The 19,958-nt window shown below is 51.3% G+C and overlaps 1 protein-coding gene across 1 annotated transcript in view; it reads right to left on the bottom strand.

Annotated features, from left to right (window-relative positions):
• Col4a1 (Collagen type IV alpha 1) overlaps nt 1-19,228 on the bottom strand; it is a 69,721-nt gene extending 50,493 nt beyond the window's left edge. The window contains exons 1-2 of the mRNA XM_050196175.2: nt 18,871-19,228; nt 18,447-18,507 (exon numbers count right to left, since the gene is read on the bottom strand). Of these exons, the coding sequence (XP_050052132.1) occupies nt 18,447-18,507; nt 18,871-18,920 (111 nt within the window). The 5' untranslated portion in view covers nt 18,921-19,228. The remainder of the gene's footprint in view (nt 1-18,446; nt 18,508-18,870) is intronic.
• Nucleotides 19,229-19,958: the final 730 nt, after the last annotated feature.

Consider the following 19,958-nt stretch of genomic DNA (forward strand, 5'->3'; position numbering starts at 1 on the left):
AACCAACTCCAAAACAAGGGAAAACACCAAAACCGTAGCGAGGAAGCGAAATACACATATCGACTGTAAGCGCCTCTAGTATAAGAGGCAGGTTCGTTGTTGTTTCTCTCTCTCTTTTTCCCGACTGCCTTGATATCATCAGTAACCAGCCGTAAGTGCCCTTTCGTAAATTTATAGCACCGGTTAGACAATGGAGGGCCACTTTGTTTATAAAACCAACAGAGAAGCTGATAGAAAACAGAGCGCCCTGCGCGTCCCCAGGCGAACCCCGGTAATGAGCCCAAGAGAGAGAAGACGGCTCGACAAGCGAGGCGCCACCCAGTCTCTATTCCCCCCCGTGTTATGAACCAGCCCGCGCTGTCTTTCCTTCACATCATCTTCCCTTCCCTCAGCTGTCTGTGCCTCTCTCTCTCTCTCTCTTTAGAGCTGTACTTTCAACTCCTTCCGATTCGTATCTGTCTTCCGTGGAGCCAGATGACAGGATCCTCCGCCTTCCTAGTCCCGATAGCGTCGGGGCCAAAGCCCGCTTCCCGTCGTTTCTCTTTCTTACTTCTGATGGGGCGAGGCAGGAACCGCGAGTGGCAGTGACGAAGTGTTGCCACCGTAATTACGGAGCAGAGTTGTCCCGCTGCCGGGTTTGCATTGCCCCTGGCACGAGTAAATCGCGCATTCCGTTCGCGGTCAGTCACGGCGCGATAGCCGCTCGCGCCGGGGCTCTAACCGAAAACAAAAAAGGCATTCCTCGTATTGACTTGAGCGCGCTCATCGCAGCGGTGCGCGGATCAGTCAAGTACGGCAAGCACCCAGTAGAAGGAACTGAGTAGACAAACCTCGAAAAAAGGACGAATGAACAGCAAGAAAACGGAAGAAAGAACGTATACTATTGCAGCCACCCGCATGTGCTTTCCTCGGCGCGAGTATAAGTCGCGGCTTCAGCTGCTTCCCAGATGGATCTTTTTCTACGTCCTAGCGTTCCTTCTACATCAAGGCGGCGGCGCGGTTGGGTCGTGGACTTGTTTCCGCTCTCGCAACCATGCACTCCGCGTAATGAACGGTGAAGGGTGCACGCTCTCCGTATCGGACTGGCGCCGCGGAAAGGAACACAGCACTCCGTTTAGCGAGAACGCCAGCGCGTTGGCGTGTGATTGTAGCGGGCTCTGCGTGCTGCGACCGTCGGAGCTGGGGCCCCCTCCGGAGGGGGCAGCCACCGGGGCCACCGAGCGGGCATCGTGCCCCCTCCTTCTCGATTGTGCCCCCCGCAGTCTGTCCCGGACGCGTCGCCGCCGACGACGTTGCTCGGAGACGAAATTGACAAACGACTCCTTAAAGCCTGTTCTCTGAGCCACGCTGAGACAAAGCCCCCTCTACCCGGCGGCCCGGAGACAGCCTATCGCTCCTCCCACAAAATGTTTCCACTGCTCCGATGTAGCGTATAACGCTGGTGCCGGTCAGTGACGCAACGAGGGAGCTCAAAATTGCTACCTGCGGCTTCTTTTATTTTACTTCACCGCTCACGCATCAAAACGGTCGCTGATACCGTGCAGTGGGCAATCCTGCCCCGGGGCAATGTTTGCTAAATAAGTGTAGACAAGCACTTAGCTTCTTTTTCTCCTCAACGACCGAGAAGGAGAGTGGCGCCTATAGACCGTTTTTTCGTAGGCGCCGCCATATTGTGAACGCAGTGGCGCCGCCTATGAGCAGCGCCATACTGGCTTGGGTGAAAGCGGTCTTTTGCATGGCAGGTATACGCTAGGCGGCAGGTTCTGGCGTTTGTTTTCGCGGTCGTGCGGTCTGTTTAGTATGACGTGCGTCTTTTACGTGGTAAACGGTTCTGTGAGACGTGCTGAAGTGGTTTAAGGCGTCATGGCCGGAATTTCTGCTGGCGTTGAGGTGGACGGAACACGCAGCGCGATGGCGTGCGCGCATATTCGAGTCTGCAATCAGCCTCGGAGATCAATTGTGTATTTCTGCATGTTCCAATCACTAATGCGACCTTATTGCAGTATTATCCTCTATTTCTGAGCTGCGATTTAGGAGCCATGAAACATACGCGACGATCGTAACAGCGTGAGTGTGGGTAACGTTCTGCTACGATAGGAGCTGTGATGTTATACTTTGACAAGCGTTCAAACTGTTCGCTGCAGGTTACATCGCGTGACTACTTGGTTCGATGGATGAGGTTTCCGCCCCTGAATAAAATAGTTTTGGCAAGTGATAGCAGCATACCTTACAGTCTGAATTACGCTTGTCCAGCAAAGGGACTGTTTACGAACTGCGCGAGCGTCCTAAGCAGTGGTAGGTGCTGGATTATATATATGTTTGTTCTATATATGCCGCATGGTCCAAGCATACCGCATCAGCGGTTATATATTTATAAACCTTGTGCGGCGTGACCATGCGAGGCCCTAATGCGGCGTTAGCCCGTTTTCTCTTGCTTTTTCGAGAAAGAGGATGATAACCGAATTTCTTTTTCGGTTGTGTTCGTTCCGTTCTCTACGACGCACTCACACGTATTACGGAAATTTTGTCCTCGAAAATAGGCATCGCATTCTTTTTATGCGATCCCTCATATATTATGGCTGTATGGAGGCAAAAAAGGCAATGCCGAAGTGCACAGCTTACGCATATGTATCGTGCTGGTTCACTAACCGCAGTGATCGCTGTGTTGAGCAGCGCCATCGGCCTCATGCAGGAAGGCTACCGTAGACATATGGTAATTTGAAGCCTACTAGACTTGAAATGCGCGAGAACGATGCCGGTGCATCACAAATATTTGATTGAGCCTGCCGCTTAGATGTGCACGAGCATGTGCTCTTATACTTTATTTTACTCCCTACGCCAAGCGATCAGATATTGAGCAGATTTACCGTTTCATACTGCTAATACAGAGACACCGGTTTTCTTTGTTGAATTAAAACCGATATAAGCAAAATAGTTCACAACACATACACACACCGCGACTGATAATGTGCGTACACCGCGGCTGATAAAACGCGTCACATTTTTGCGCCCCCAAAAGATTTTTCCGCCTACTGTAGTTACCGATGCACCGAAAGGCTTCCCTGACGACCTTATATGAACGGACATTGTGTAAATTTCACAAAGTACCATCTAAAACATCTCAAAATCGTTCCGCAGCACGCGACAGCAATACTTTCAAGGAGCGCCGAGCCGGATCGCCCAAGCCAGAGAGGAGGAAAGGCTCTCCCCGCGCCCTATCCTCCTCGCCCGATGAAACGGTCTTAGAGACGTATAGACCGTTTCATCGGGCGAGGAGGATAGGGCGCGCGGAGAGCCTTTCCTCCTCTCTGGCTTGGGCGATCCGGCGTGGCGCTGCTTGAAAGTATTGCTGTCGCGTGCTGCGGAACGATTTCGAGATGTTTTAGATCTTACTTTGTGAAATTTACGCCATATTCGTTCATATAAGGTCGTCAGGGGAGCCTTTCGGTGCATTGGTAACTACTGTAGGCAGAAATATGTCTTGGGGGCGCAAAAATGTGGCTCGCATGATCAGCCGCGGTGTACGCGCATTATCAGTCGCGGTGCGTGTATGTGTTGTTTACTATTTTGCTTATATCGATTTTAATTTAACAAAGAAAACCAGCGTCTCTGTATTACCAGCATTAAATAGTAAATCAGCTCACTGTCCGATCGATTGGCGTAGGGAGTAAAACATAAAACATAAGAGCGCATGCTCGTGCACGGCCAACCTAAGGCAACCACGAAACATCTGAGCGGCAGGCGCTATCAAATATTTGTGATACACTGGCATCGTTCTCACGCATTTCAAGTCTAGTATGCTTGAAATTACCATATGTCTACGCTAGCCTTGCTGCATGAGGCCCATGGCGCTGCTCAAAACAGCGATCACTGCGGTTGGTGAGCCAGCACGAAACATATATAAGCTGTGTGCTTCGGCATTGCCTTTTTGGCCTGTATACAGCCATAATATATGACAGGGTTCGCATAAAAAGAATGCGATGGCTATTTTTGAACGCCAAATTTCCGTAATACGTGTGAGTGCGTCGTAGAGAACTGAACGAACACAACGGAAAAAAATTCGGTTATCATCCTCTTTCTCTAAAAAGCAAGAGAAAACGGGCTAACGCCGCACAACGTTTATAAATATATAACCGCTGATGCCGTATGCTCGGACCATGCGCTATATAGAACAAAGATATCTGTAATCCAGAACTTACTACTGCTTAGGACGCTCGCGCAGTTCGTAAACGGTCGCTTTGCTGGACAAGCTTAATTCAGACTGTAATGTATGCTGCTATTACTAGCCAAAACTATTTTATTCATGGGTGGAAGCTTCATCCATCCAACCAAGTAGTCACGCAATGTAACCTGCAGCGAACAGTTTGAACGCTTGTCAAAGCATAACAGCACAGCTCCTATCCTAGCAGAACGGTACTCACGCTGTTACGATCGTCGCGTATGTTTCATGGCCCATAAACCGCAGCTTAGAAGTAGAGGATAATACTGCAATAGGTCACATTAGTGATTGGAACATTCGGAAATACACAATTGCCCTCCGAGGCTGATTGTAGGCTCAAATATGCGCGCGCACATCGCACTGCGTGTTCCGTCCACCTCAACGCCAGCAGAAATTCCGGCCATGACGCCTTAAACCACTTCAGCACGTCTCACAGAACCGTTTACCCCGTAGAAGACGCACGTCATACTAAACAGACAGCACGACCGCGAAAACAAACGCCAGAACCTACCGCCGAGCGTATACCTGCCATGCCAAAGACCGCTTTCACCCAAGCCAGTATGGCGCTGCTCATAGGCGGCGCCACTGCGTTCACAATATGGCGGCGCCTACGAAAAAACGGTCTATAGGTATAAGCACATAATAGCAAAGTCATTTTAATTTTAGATGCGCGAAACCGCTTGTTTATTAATTGCTTGGGTCCTTAGGTATGCTGCGTATCGTTTCTTGCATTGCTTCCTACGTCTAATATTAAATAATGATAATAAATTACCGCCGCATTTCAGCGGTGCCGCAATCGCCGCATTCAAGGAGAAATTGCGCGTTCATAAAGACCTAAAATGTTCCAAGCGTGTCGACCGCAAACCACTTTTGCTCGTGCGAACAGTGTTTCATTATCCGTCCTCGCTCGGTGGGTTTGGCCCTGGATGAGAGGAGAGACGAGTGCTCAGTGTCGGGGCGTACAGAACACCCCTGGCGAAGAAGTGCGGCTGAAACGTGGCATGCGTGACATCGCGCATGTGTCGCCCTTTCCGGTGTGCCGCTCGTGCGCGAGGCGTCTTAATTCCATGCGAGAGCGAGGGCTAATTGGTCTCGTTGAAGAGGCTGGCCCACGCATGTGCGAAGCCCCAGAGGCCTTGTCGGAGACCTCCTGCAAGTTCCGGGCGACACGCGTGTGCGCCTGTCGACAGGATAGCTGCTCGCATTTCGCTCGCGGCCATTTTCTTTTCTTCAATCTATCTCTTCGTGTGCTCTTTCTTTCTCTTTCCATCGTGCTCTGTACAACCGAAATCAGGAATGGCAAAACAATGCAGCAGCGCGTGAAATGTGAATACCAGCTGCTCTACCCCTATACGTCGCATAAGGGGATCTTGACAAACGAAGCCAAACGATGCGCACCACACTCTATATCACGCATTAAGGAACTCATCCACAAAAGCAAGTAGTCATGTTGTCATTGTTTTATCACCGCTAAAGCATGACCGAACCAGGTGCGTTAGGTAAGAGAAATACAATTCAGCTGAGGACACCATCGATCTTGAAACACCCACTGCGTTTTCTGTATACATCTCTCTCCTCTTTTAATTATTGCCACCGCGCGTCCATAAAGGTTGTCACGGCATGTTTACGGCTTTCACCATGCAATCACTGCCTGGTGGTTGTTGCACGGTCCCTATATGTACGTGCACCGTGAGTGGTTTCAGGCGCTGGCGGCACGTATCATTCGGCTTGGAGTTGCACGGGCAGATAGCGAGGAGTTGCAGAGAAGAGAGAGAAGGGGGAGGCAGGATTGAGAACGCCTTTATAGCGAGCGACATTGTCCCAATAAGCGGCTGCGACGCTCTCCGGCTGACGGGGCGCGACAGAAAAGCCAGCAGCAGCGGACCTCCCGCGGCGGCCTGCGGGACGGGGGTACGAGCGCGCTCTCGCGCCTCTGCACAGGGCGGACTGCCGCCGCGGACGTCTCCCCCGGCAGACAGTCGCGTGATGCAACGAGACTTGCCGGCCGTGGACTTCGTCAAAACTATATTCCGGTTTCTCCTCCCCTCCAGCGCGCAGGCAGTCGCTTGCGCTGCGCCCTCGCATCCCGCGGCGGAGCATAGGATGACAGGCCCTGCTTAATGCAGGACTACAAGTGTCATCCACGCAGTTGCACGTCGTGCGTTATCTGCCGCTAATTATGCACGAAAGGTCACCCAGTGCATCGCCCTCCCCGTTCGTGTGTAAGACTGCTCGATTCGATATCGTTATTATGCGCGCGGCCGGGCTTACTCGAGCTGACGAGTCGGCGTGCTGGTGCCTTGCGCAGACCGCGCCTGTAACTGGACTACAGAGAATGTGTGTGTAACAGCCCCAGAGTCACTTGCGAGCTGTTAACGCCTGCGTGGCTTCCATCCGATTTGTCTGCCACGTTGCGGCACATCCGTTTCCCTTGATGGCGCCGCCAGACACTCGGAGCTGGCGCCGGATTAATTACAGGCCGGGGGCGCAGGCCAACAGCCGAACTTCTCTGCTCCGCGCTCTGGCACTGAGTAGCGGCGCAACTTGACCCATTTTAGAAAACGTTCTAACAACTGAGGCTGAAAACATGCGAACAACAGCTTTGTGAACGCAACTGCGGGAATCGTGTCGCAATATATAACACGCAGGCAAGAAAAGAAAAGCAGTTTTGAGCGCACGTGAAAATAAAGAAAGAGGAGAGAAATATAATTAGGGAGTGAAGAAAGGCAGTACGGTGAACGAGATGCCTTTGAATTCTTTATTCTTGCCTCCCTCAGCATGAAAGGAGCAGCGCAGCGACCGAATTTTTGGCATTTGATTCGCCTGGAATATTGATACCTTCCGCGAATACTGGTCAATATCCTCTTGAATGGATCCACAAGCAATCACCTGCATCTTGGTGGCATGGCCGCAAGCATAAGTGTCACGTGCACCGTCGATTCTGCCCTGTCCCCCATGTTCTGTATGAGTTCTGTATGAGTAAGTTCTGTATGCGTATGTTATATAGCGCCACGTTCCTTCGGAGTCCGTATCGTTTATTTAGCAAAACAGCCACTCTCCTCTCCTTCTCTATTCCGTTCTGTTCTATGCTCAGCAGCACTTAATGCAGCGTTCGCCCTCCTCCGTGCCTCCACAATGCGAAACTTCAACAAGCATCCGGAAACAGCGGCCGCATCGGCGAGCGAAAGTAGACGCAGCGGCGGCTGCCGCAGAGTTTGTGGAGACGGGTGAGGGCAGGGGCAACGGGATAAGGTTTACTTCACCGTTCGGACCTACTTGAGGCTCCGCTCAAGTAACTCGTTACGGCAAAGCATAACCGTCATGTGCGCCACCACTGGAGAGATGCGCGGCCAGAGATCGCCGGGCGGCTGTATTTCCCGTGCGCAAGACATGAGCGGAGCTAAACCGAGAGAGAGTCGGGGCCCTGTGGCGGCGGGCAGCCGAATGAAGGAAGCAGGAGGCATAAACAGAGGCGCACGCAGTTCCGACCTGCGCGAAGCCACCGCCACAAATATGCAAAGGGGGCCCTCCCAACGTGAGTGAGACGTGGAGCGGCGGAGCAAGTCCAGAAGCCGGGCCTCTTTCCTCGCGGCACGACGTGGCCCGGCGACGACGGGTCGAATGGCAGAGCAGCAGCAGCAGCCTTTGGGCCGTGCCAACGACCTCTACCCAAGTGAGGGGGTTTTATTTAGTGGGTGGGTCCTCCTCGGAGTCGCGCGCGGGCGCGCAGGGCTCCCTTCGGAGCCGACTGCTGCGCGTTCTCCGTTTTCTGCGCCACACGAGAGGCCGTGCGGGAAAGTGTACACACGGGCGCTGACTCGGGGCGATACAAAGTTTACCCGCCGCGGGGAAAATTAATCTCCCCGCGGCACGGCAAGGACGCGCCCGAAAATGTCATCTGGGCGAGCAACAGTGCCGCTTGAGAGCACCGCTCGCCTTAATGACCGACGCTTGCTCGGGGCTGCCTCGATGCTGCAGCGCCGTAGCCAGCTGGAGCTATAACGGAACGCCTCTATGACTTGCACGTGGGGCACAATCCCGTATCCTTCTGTGGGTGCACAGTCTGAGCTATGAGCTGCTTTTCTGATAGCTTTGAGCGATTCAATGCGCGACATCATCTGCCATGCGGTGTTCTTCGATTGGAAGCCAAAAATGCGGAAATTCAAGTGCAGGGTGAGGCGATGTCGCCTGCTCGTCGTGGCCCAATAATGCTCGCGTTCAGAACAGAATATAAGTTCGCACTAAAGACTAGCCGATTGACTGTCCTTCGTGCTTCTCCCTATCGTTATGTGGAACGAGAGCACTGACAACGTATTATTACGGGCTTTCTTTCCCCAAGAGTCGAGCTTGACTTTCCGTGATTCCTGCTCGCTGTGGTGGTTGTTTCTACGTCACACAATTTCATTAGCCACCCCTTAACCGCCAGGCTGCGCTGCCGTTTGCACCTGACAGCGTTTCAGGGCCAACTTTAAGCGCTCATAAATTTGACAGCCCAAGATGCACACTAGCAATTTCTTACGGCGTCGCTCTCCTCTGCTCGTTCACAATGAAACATTTGGCGTCTAGAGCGGTGCGGAATCTCTTGGCGGCGAAATGCCGTGTCCTTCAGATTGCTCGCGCCCACCTCATAGCAGGAGCTGCTGCCAGCCGTCGCAATACCGCGACAAGGACAGAGCGCGATATTTTACTACTAGCGTGACTGATATTTTACTTCAAACCCGCGTAAAGTTCTCCTCCCTCTTTCTTTTTCTCAGTTTTCTTCCCTCGCATCGAGCTTGCGCGCTTTTATTTTTCGCCTCCGTTCGTCATTATAGTTCTGCTTGAAATGGCGCTTGTCGTGCTCAGAGATCATTCCACACATTTTCTATTAACATCTCCGCTGTCGCGGCGCTTGACACGACATATTGAGACGACTGTGAGATACTGAGCTCGAGCGCATTTGAATAGGGGAGACTCACTTTCTGGCTCGCGTTATGATTGGTCCGCGGCGACGGATTCCGGCGGCAGTGGCTCCAGAAATGTGTGGAACCGATCGGCGGAGAAAGGGCTTTTTCGGCGGAATCCGCTGCCGCTGAATTGGATTCCGTGCCGCTCTAGACGCCGAATGTCTCAGTGCGAGTTTTGGCGCTGCAAGTCGGTGCCGTGAATGGAAATAAGATTAGGTGCACACGGTCTTTGTGTACCTAATTTTAGTCCCTTTCGGAGGCCTGTTTTGCACGCACGTTAGCATATTTGTACTAGCCCACTATTAACGTCCCGGGAAATTGCAGTATTTAGCGGTCACACAGTATTTGGGCTAACAACACATTCAATAAAAAAGCGATTGATTGATTGATTGATTGATTGATTGATTGATTGATTGATTGATTGATTGATTGATTGATTGATTGATTGATTGATTGATTGATTGATTGATTGATTGTGCTTATTAGAATGGCTTGGGCCGAAGATGCACTACATATGGACGAGGGTACTCTACATATCGCGGGGAGAACCCATTTCGAAAGTGAAGGAAAATCGGTACCCGCCGTGGTTGCTCGGTGGCTATGGTGTTCAGCTGCTGAGCACGAGGTCGCGGGATCGCATCTCGGCCACGGCGACTTCAATTCGATGGGGGCGAAATGCGAAAACACCCGTGTACTTAGATTTAGGTGCACGTTAAGGAACCCCAGGTGGTCAAAATTTCCAGAGTCCTCCACTACGGCGTGCCTCATAATCAGAAAGTGGTTTTGGCATGTAAAACCCCACAATTTCTTTTTGAAAATCTGTGAGTCGGCGTCGATAAGGGAGGAAGTAGCCAGCTGCAAAACTGTGGAACTGCCCCGCAAACAACACAAAAATAGTGTGCGATGGACAGCGCAAGAGCAGCCAAGTTTTGTCTATAGCTAATGGGAGCAACTATCATACGTTAGAGTCATTCTGGTATATTCGGATTGCTTGCAGATAGAAGGATGGACAACAGAGCAATGCTAACGACAGGACATTGAGCTACACGCAGTACCTCAGAGGCACAAAAAAGGCACAAAGAAAAAAAAAGAAGGTGGAAAAGAAAACGGAAGACCCGGACTTTACGCGCTCACTGCACATGACAAGGACAACGAAAGCACCTCAAAAAACACTCCACAGGCGGCGTGCAGAATCACAGCGTCCCATTCATGGTCCCATTACAGCGTCCTCCAGGGGCATGCGTAACGAACACGTTGTCCGATGTGGGGCGATAGTTCACGTGGGAGGACCTCCTGTCTTTATTGACTCGTAACGGTTACGCTGCGCACGCGTCGTAAATCACGCGTCTCGGCTAAAGGACACGTATAGCGAACCACCTCTGAGCGCTGTAATGACTTAGGGGTGATTAAATATTGGTTATGCGCAATGCACAGGTAAAGAATTGTACACTGCTCACTAGCGGTAGTGTTCCCCCAGTAGGCACCGCTGCGAACCTGCACGTGCTAAAGCCCCTTAAACTTCTTAAAGTAGTGACACTCTCCTCCTCCGCTTTCCATCCTCCTCGTTTCTCCTCTCTTTGACGCTCCCTCCTCGACCGTGGCGCCGCCTACACTGCTCGAGCGTAGCAACGGCGCCAACATGCGCTCCTCGCCACTCCGTAGGCGCTTCTCGAGCAAAAATGGCGCTGATGCACGGCGCGAGGGCGCACGTGATGCTATTAGACTAATAGCGACGCGGCGTCGGCCTCGGCCAGAGAGCGCGAGGAGGAGGCGGCATTCTTCAATGCGTGGCAGTACTTTACGAAGTCTAAGGGGCTTTAGCACGTGCTGCGGTCTAATTTACTTGTGAAAGCGGTGAAGTTTCAAGAAAACCCGCGTAACGGTATTACGACAGAAGACGACTCTGAATACTACTCAAATAAGTTAAAAGCAGTTATCATTTTTGGGTGTACAAAGACAGAAAGAGAGAGAAAGCTGTGCAGCTTGTGGGTATGAAAGAAATTGTAACATTTTTCTGAGAACATGTCACACACGTAATGAAATACACACGCTAGAACTATTATCAGCTGTTTCTCCTTATCATCCTTGCTTTGACCTAGGCTAGTATTGCACCTGCGTGCGTTTCCCATTCTTCGCGGTTCACCCCAAAGACACGATAATGTTGAACCGCGGTCGTGCCGTGCAGACAGTGAAAAAATCAAAAAGCTCGCCATCGAGTGGATGGAGTCTAGAGCTGAGCGTGTCGGCAGTGGAATCACTGCAGACAAAACGCATGCGAGCCAGCGACAGCCAGCGCACAACAAAGGAGCCCTCGAAACTGGAAATGCTCTCGTAATTGCCCCAGCCAAGTCACGCGAAGAACTACATGTTGGCTTATCAAACTCACGACAGTGAGTCCCATCTCATGAACGTGTTCGGCCCAAAAAGAATCAACATAGACGCGCCACTCGTGGAAAGAAGAGGGCAGCAGAAAATATCAAAACAACTGGCCACAAATCACTCAGAGTAAAGGCGAAGCAAATGAAGAGCCACAACGGGAGGCCCAGAAAAAGAAAGCACGAAACGGGAGGGAGCCCTAAAGTGCGTGTTTTCAAGAAGAAAAAAATGTAATAAAAGGGCCATGCCCACATGGAACCGGATACGTCATTATATGTTCCGGAGGTAGGCAGGCCGAGGAGGAGGAATCTGCCGACAAAGGTAGTTCCAAGAATGGCCACAAGGTGCCCCAAGGCGCCGCCGCTCCTGTCGCTATCCACAATTGGGCTTCTACGGCTCAAAAAGTAGTAAAAACGAGAGAAATAGGAACTCCGCGGCTCGTCTTGGAGCAGAGTTTGCAGGCAGAGACTGCCAGACACCCTTTTGCTTTTTGGTGTTTCGCTTAGCGGCATGCAGGTTTCGGCCACTGCAGTAGGGCCTTTAAGGGTAGAAAGGAAACCGGCGGCCGTGAGCGCCTAAGCAAACACGAGTCGGCATGCACGAGGGCCGAACAACAACGTCAACAGAGGGCGCTTTAAACGGGGCCGGCGTCATTCAGGGGGCCTCGGCCGGCGAGTGTCGTGAAGGTGGCGAAACACGTCAGGTTGGGCTCCGCGAGAGGGACCCGCTTCGGCTTTTGTGCGTGACACCGCGGTCGCGCAATCGCAATGTCATACAGGCCGCTGCACCGACCAGCGCGGAATGCCGGCCCTCACCGTCATGCGGGTACGCCAAGAATGACCCTGGCAGCTTTCCCCGGTGCGACAAAAGGACCCTACGTGCACGTGACCCTGCGGGGGCAAGGAGGCCAAACGGGAGAGACAGGAGTGAGGGGGAACGCCTCCGCCACTTGTGGATTCGACAGCATCCGAACAAACGCTATCGAACAGAGAGCTGTTTGACGAGCGGATGGTCGGCTATGGCAGAGAATTCTTAGCATTAACGATTTCGTGGAATACTATCGGAGGGGCTTGCGTGCTTCAATGTGTGTCCATGTTTTCCAGGCGACATCGGTCGGACCTTGTCTCAGAAATTATTCCGCACTGATACAGAAATGAGACATTCGGATTTGTTGCACGCGGAGCCGTTGTTGCCCGGGGCGTGCAGAAGCGATATTAATAAGTGGACGGATATATGGGTGTTATGAGCATCCATCTTGAAACGCGGTGACTGCTGATACCTACATTTATTATCGGCGCTTAGAATCAGTCGACGCATTGTACCCGCTTTTCATACGCCTTGGTGTCAGTGCAGCTGTGTTTCGAGCCGTCTGGTCCCGATGTAGAGGCAGAGACTTGTTTAAGCTAAAGCCCCTCCATCCACGCGTCAACGCCGCTTTTTCGCCGACCAACCTGGTCGGCGAAAACGTGTATGGAGGGGCTTTAGTTTAAGCCAGCAGCCACTAGGCCGCAGCCGCGAGAATGACAGAACGCTGCGAGATTCGAGATGCACTAGGCTTCTTTACACGTTTACGAAATCAAACCGTGTCGGTTCCTTGCCGAGCGGAGCACTTGGGGATGTACACAACGCGCACATGCCCCGTGAACGATTCCACCGCATCCCAGCTGTGGTCGACGGGCAAGTGCGCACCTATTTAGGCGCGATGATATTCGGAGGCTGTGAGGCAAAAATAGCCATCCCCTCTTCTGATAATCGTTGCGCCTCCAGGACGACTCGCAATGTCGAGGTGGAGCCCGCGGCTCGACTGCGGCGCAGGCGTCCCGTGTGCTTGCTGGGGATCGCCCTAACGAATGCTTGGCTCTTGGAACAAGCGTCACGAGCGAGGGCTGTGGATTCGCGCATCGGCGGCCTTTCAGGGGACGGTGAGCGCAGCCGGCGGCATACTCCAAACAAAGGCGGGCGCTGAGGCCTCGTCCCGCTCCAAATAAAACGGCAAGCCGAAGAGACGGGGGCCCGAGTTTGCCCCGCTGAAAGAAGTTCAATTTTAGCGCCGCCTCGTCAGGCTGCTTCCGGGATGGAGGAGGCCCGCACTGCCACCACCACCGACGACGACGCAGGCTGCGCGACTCCACCCTGCGACAGCTACGACGAGGCCGTGGTCTTGGGGCAGAGCAGCGCACCTGGGCCGGCCCCACTAGTCACAGACAAAAACGAGCGAAAGAAAGAAAGCTGGACCCAGCGGTCATTCGGCTCCATGTTTTATAGTACACATGTGTCTTGATAACAGAACGCGCCCAACGTGCGTCACTGCCGGCGTCACTAACGGCTTGTGTTCTGCAAGTGTGAGAATCGGCGAAACGCCGACTGCACTGCAAGGAAACTCATGAAAAGAAAAATTTTCAACCAACCTGCTGTAGCGTGGAGCTACAAAGGAAACCCTTTCATTTCAAGTTTTTGGTTTGACATTTTGTCTAGCTTCATGCTACAGTCGGGTTTATCGGACATTTTATTCCTTTCTTGAACGTTCCTCCACTTTGCGGGCTTCCGTAGAACTGATTGGTCGTACAAGGAAATTTGATCATCTCAGTAGCGGGATTTATAGTGCGCGCGTTATATCGCACGTATCGGATTAAATTGCAGAGCGGCAGTAATTTTCATAAGAGAATAAGCGTGCACACTGCCAGGTAGCGAAACCTTGATACATGCCAGCCAGCGGGTGCGCTGACTGTGCGCACAGTTTGTTTGGCTTTTAGTATCTTTCTACATCGTACTCTTTCTCTCGCCGACTCACTTTCGTATCACGAATGTCAACGCGAGTGAGCAAGTGCGGGGGAGGAAAATGAGGAGAAAGTGAAAGTCGTAGCAAGTGCGTCCATCCCCCCTCCTCTTTTCTATCCTCACCGCATCTACCACGCATCATCCGCGTAGACCTACGAATTCCTATGGACGTTATTTCACTCGCTCGTTGTAATTAAATGTACATACGTATCGATAATATTGCGGCACGACTGGGTATGCCAAACTTGGCACATATGCGTGGCGTTCAACCCTAGCAGCTGGGACACGTGCTTGGCGTTGCGAAGGGATGATGAGTACGCGGGAGCCATGGAACAAGTCAGGCCAAACTTGGCAGAACAAGACGCAAACGTCGTACAGGAAGCACGCAGACAGGAGTGACTGAACAAGCGGGCGCCACGCGCAGAACACGTTCTGGCTCTCTCGAATACCTTCGGGTCGTTTCGAAGGGGGCCAGCTGCCAGAGGCACCGCGTGAATCGCGTGTGGTTTCCGCCCTCCAGCCAGCCAGGCTCCAGATGCCCAAGCGACGCTGGTCGGTGACACAAAGCTGGCCCCGTGTGCGGTTCATTCACAGCGTTTCCGGGGTTTGGAGCGCCGCCACACGAGCCGGCCGCGCTCGCTGTGTGTACGGGCGCCGCTCGCCGGAGTGATGCCATCGTTTCACTGGAAACCCTTACGGATTGACTGTGCAGCGATGTCAGTAAAGTTTGTCTCTCTCACATCCACTGACAGCGATCGTCAATCGCAAACAAGAGCCGTGAGGCAAAAAAAAAAAAAAAAAAAATGTAGGTATGAATCTTTGCTCAACGGCTGGTTGTCTTTACGCCTACAATAATCGAGCGCATCCATTAGTGAATAAATACATCCGTAGACATCTTGTGGCATGATGCTTGCCTGTGCGGACAAGATGACGCCCTGCAAAAATTAACTTTAAGGGAAGCGAGGAGCAGCGCCATCTGAAAGCCAGAAATGGAAGGCAAGGTTCGTTCCGTTTCTAATGTTATTGCGAAACGTTGATGACAAAAAAAAAAGAAAAAATAATCAGAAATGGAACGTTTCCGGAAATGAAAAAAAGAAAGGTCCTAGTTTATCCACACTTGAAAAAAATTATGCGTGTTTGCTCTCTTTCGTGTGCTATCATGACCATTCACAGTACGACAGAACATGCGGATAGCTAGGTCAAAGAAAAATATCCAAAGACCATAAAAACTGAGCTCTAATAGCCCGGAAAAGCGCCGCTAACAGCAAGTGTCGCCAACACGCTGCAGCCTAAATTAGTTCGCTTGCCGCGCTAGCTTGTGTGAACTTGTTCTACGTGCTCGCTCTTGTTTTTGCTCCTATACTAAACGATATAGTTACTTCGCATATTCCTTATAATAGATAGGTAAAGTAAAAAATGTGTTAATGTTTACACTCTTCCAATGCCCCATCTTGGCATCTCGAACAGGCATCCTTAGTCCTGAACCAGCATCGCAAGATTTGGAGACGGCATAACGGGCTATAATAATTATCGTAAAAAATAATTAAAAAAATTATCGACGATTACGATACGCCCTAATGCGAAATTTAGACGCAGCTCGATACGTGCTTTCATTTCGCGATATATTGAGGCAACGAATTCGAGACCGAAGTCACCGCGCCGTCTGGCAGTGGGTCAGTGCCGTCAGCGCCTTCGCAGAGGGAGGGGCAGTATGGCAACGCTGGCGCGATGAGCGGCATCGAGGAGTCAGCTGTGGAAGACGACGAACGCACGAGCACTGGCACGAGCGCGTTCGCGCTGTTACGCCGAGGGACACCGACGCTCAACCCAGGGACGGGCGCCTAAGAGCTGCGCACGCTTTTGCAATTGCATCGGTACATTAGTAAGATGGACAAGCTCAGTTAAAGAGAAGCAGGAACATTCTTGTCGGCCCCTTTCAATACCTAGCCCCACTCTTGTATAAACTTTAATGAAAAAAAAAAAGAATGCGACCATTCGTCGATTACGTTTTGCGAGAGAGGAGGAGCCCAAGTTCACAAGCACATCGGCAAAAACGAAAATGCAACGAGGGCGGCATGGTAAGCAGTTCATGGTTGAGCATCACTCGTTCCGTACGCACTCCAAAACAGCGGTAGCTTCAATGAAGGGTGAAAACTACTCTTCAGAAATTTAAGAGAGTCCAGTCGTGAAGTGTAAAGAAGACCCGCGGCACTGGCATAGCCCTTTCTCGCAAGTTTCCGTAGCTAATAGATGAACAGTTCACATCTGCTTGCACACATTGCTTTAAACAAGTTAAACTCACTTGTCCTTTCACCTCCTGATAAAATGGAAGGAAGTTGACCCTGACGGCTATTTTCGCCCATAACTAAAGCTGCCTTAACCAAGGCAGCGCCAACGAGGCAGAAATATTCATGGTCATCGCACGATGGGTGCTGCTTTCCTGACGGTCATGCAAGCACGCAAGTAGGTTTGCCCGCATATCGCACTGGCTACTATTAATATGACCCAGGTACAGCTCGAAATCCGCGCCAGTCTGAGGGTCACGTGCCAAACAGCGATGAATTGAGGTGATAACGCAAGTACTCGCGCTCACGCTTATATATATATATATATATATATATATATATATATATATATATATATATAACGAGGCCGACCACGTTGCTTCTGTTGACCAAGGTACGTGGAGAAGCCAGCTTCCAGGATTTCGCACCAAAGTCTCTCGCCAGTGTATCAAGTACAAAACCATGGCATAGTTGCTTCGAGCTGACATGAGATTATGTTGTGTTTCAACTTGTAGGGGCATGGCATCTGTTGGCATAAACGTCAACAAAGCTTACCCATGAGAAAGACTGATTAGTTATTTTTCCCCTTTGTTTGTTAGGCAAATACGACACGTGACCATTATTAGTAGGATTAAACAACATTCGTCATTCCTACTATTAATAGTCATGTGTATCCTCAGAAGATTGTTGTGGAACGTTAAGCGGTCGACATACTTGTAATTATTTCCGCTGGTCGGGAATAGGGGAAATAAGCGTGATATTTATAACAGTCTAGCATAATGCTATGAGAAGTCTGTTGTTTCTGCTTTCAATAAAGAAATGTTATGAAAATGAAGTTGCGATGTTTGAATGTGCTTCTATTTAATTAACTTCGATAACCAAGTAACTTTCCATCATACGACAGACGTTGAGTGCTAGGACTTGCAAATAGGAAATTATATCCCACGCTTAAGCGCAGTAGCATTTGGCGAAAGCTTTACACCTGTTTTGCGGTCTATCTATGGCAGGCTGCTTGCTCTAAAACGTGATTCTTAGAGATGAACCGAACATACCTCTAACGCTCAGTATGAAATTAAAGAAAAAGAAATAAAAGGAGAGCACAAAGTTCAAAAAATAGGGTCTTTCTTTCGCGCACACGTAGGGCGGAGGGCGCATGTCGCTGCCATTAACGTTGGAGAGCTGAGAACCGAGCTCCCGTCATCAGAGGGTGGCCCGTAAATCACACCGGACAGCAGCTAAAAGGTGCTATCCGTAGTACTTGCCGGAAGGGTAAGGGAGTTGTTGGCAAGACAACTAACTGTGTGAGCGTATCGGGAAGTGCGCGACATGTTTGCCGTGGCGCTTCGTCAGCGCTGGAAAACCGCACGTATAAGGGGAGAGGTGTCAACATTCCAGGCGGTTTTAAGTCGCAATGCGAACGGCACATAATACGCAAAGGAGGAAGCGGGCGGAGACGCGGGTGTAGCGAGAGCGCGAAGCCCATGGCGCGGTGGGAGAGGGCAAAACATGGCAGAGGAGGCGTCTTGCCCTTTCCTTCGCGCCTAGGCCCGCTGCCGCCCGGCGCGACTGCTCGATCAGCAGCGACCGGAAGCGACGACTGGCTAGCCCGGCATCTGTAGCAGACAGCACACGTGCGCGCTCAACTCGACAACGGCGGTTCGCGCGAAAAAAGAAAGCCGATCTCAGTCTTTTTCTCACTCCATGATTCTTAGCAGTCAATGTCTTGATGTTGACTCCATCTTGCTTTTTTTTTTCGTATAGAGCGGATGATAATCGGCGAATCACGTTCGTTTCTCCGGGAATGCGAGACGAATACATTGAAATGCGCCGAAGTTGACTTACCGGGTAATTAGAAGACAGTGCGCTATAGAAGCACAGTGCGAGTGATGATAGCAGCAGCAATCTGGCAGAAAGAAGAAAAAAGAAAGGAAAATAGTACTTTGAATTAAGACCACAACCCAACAGGCAGATATGCGTTGCCCACATACTTTCGACGCTGATTGTACATTTCGCCTCTCCTATATGATTTGCCCTACAAAGTCCGTCTCTTACAAGTAAAGAATAAATCGACAGAGTGCTGTCGTACCGGAAAGCGCAAGTAAGACAATGGCGCTTTCGGATCCAGAAGAAATGTACACTCGAATATTCGTAATATGCGTTCAACAAATTTCGTGTCGCTCAAGCGAAACCAGCTGTCGCGGCAAATCGCGACACGAAACCAATGGAACACAACGTTCGTTTGCGCGACGTACAAGTTGGTGCTCACCTTTGGGCTAGACCCGACGCCACCATCTCTGCTGCCCGCGGAGACGACATGCGCTTCGTCGGCTCTGTTCAGCACCACGGGGCCGGCATGGTCGTCGGTGTCTGGGGGTGCGCACCTCTTGCTTGCCTCGAGCCGCTCAGTGAGGACCACTGCACGGCGACAACACCCCCTGTCGGGCTTCCGTCCGCTCACTGCCCAGGGAGCTTTGTGTTCTTTTGTGTAGTTGTGAGCGTGGCCGAAGTCGCGCCGCTGCCGTGTCCGCCCAAGTGTATGTGGCGTGAGCGAGCCGTGAAGTGTGGCTGGCTGCCTGTGCGTGCGGCGCGCCCGGCCCTTCGCTGGCGGTCGGCGAAGCCTCACTAGTCCTGTTGGGAGCCCCGAGCTAGGAGCTCGCCTTGGCCTCGGAGGAGGAGGAGCGAGCATCTTCTTCCGGGGCGGGATGGGGGACTCCCCACGTGACCCACTCGGGGCGGAGGAATAAAGTAGTCCGGCCGTGGGACCCCCTCTCCCCGCTGAGCGTGCGTAGGGGGTCCTACGTGCCTCTTGCCTGCGCGCTGTGGCCGCGCACCCCCCCCCCCCTTCCCTTTCCCATCTCCTCGTCTTGAACGGCTGTCCCGCGAAGAACTAAACTGATCGAGTGTCGCATGGCTTCGACTTTGGCACCAATAACCTTCCTCACAACGCCGTTACGCGAATTGCCTCTCTCTAGCGGTTTGGGGAAGGGGAGCGTGCTTACCACGTGCAAACGATCCTCAATGGTAACGAGAAGCCAAAAGCCTCAGAATGATCTTGACAGTGCAGTAAGAAAATAATAACAAAAAGAAAAAGGATAAACGTCTTACACTTGGGATGTCCCCCAGCGTCCGTTATTTTTCTATTTAATAAGAAATTTAATGCATTAAACTGGGCTTCCCACCTACACCCCACCTCCAACAAATATATATAAAGAAAGAAAGCATATCTAAAATAATACAATTAAAAAAGTCATACAGCTTATTGAAGAAAACGAAACCGCTTAACATTATTGATTTCCAATGCAAGTTTGTAAATTTTAATTTTCATGTTTGGTATGCGCGTATACGTGATATTTA

Source organism: Dermacentor andersoni, chromosome 1 (genome assembly GCF_023375885.2).
Source record: "Dermacentor andersoni chromosome 1, qqDerAnde1_hic_scaffold, whole genome shotgun sequence".
Lineage (NCBI taxonomy): Eukaryota > Metazoa > Arthropoda > Arachnida > Ixodida > Ixodidae > Dermacentor > Dermacentor andersoni.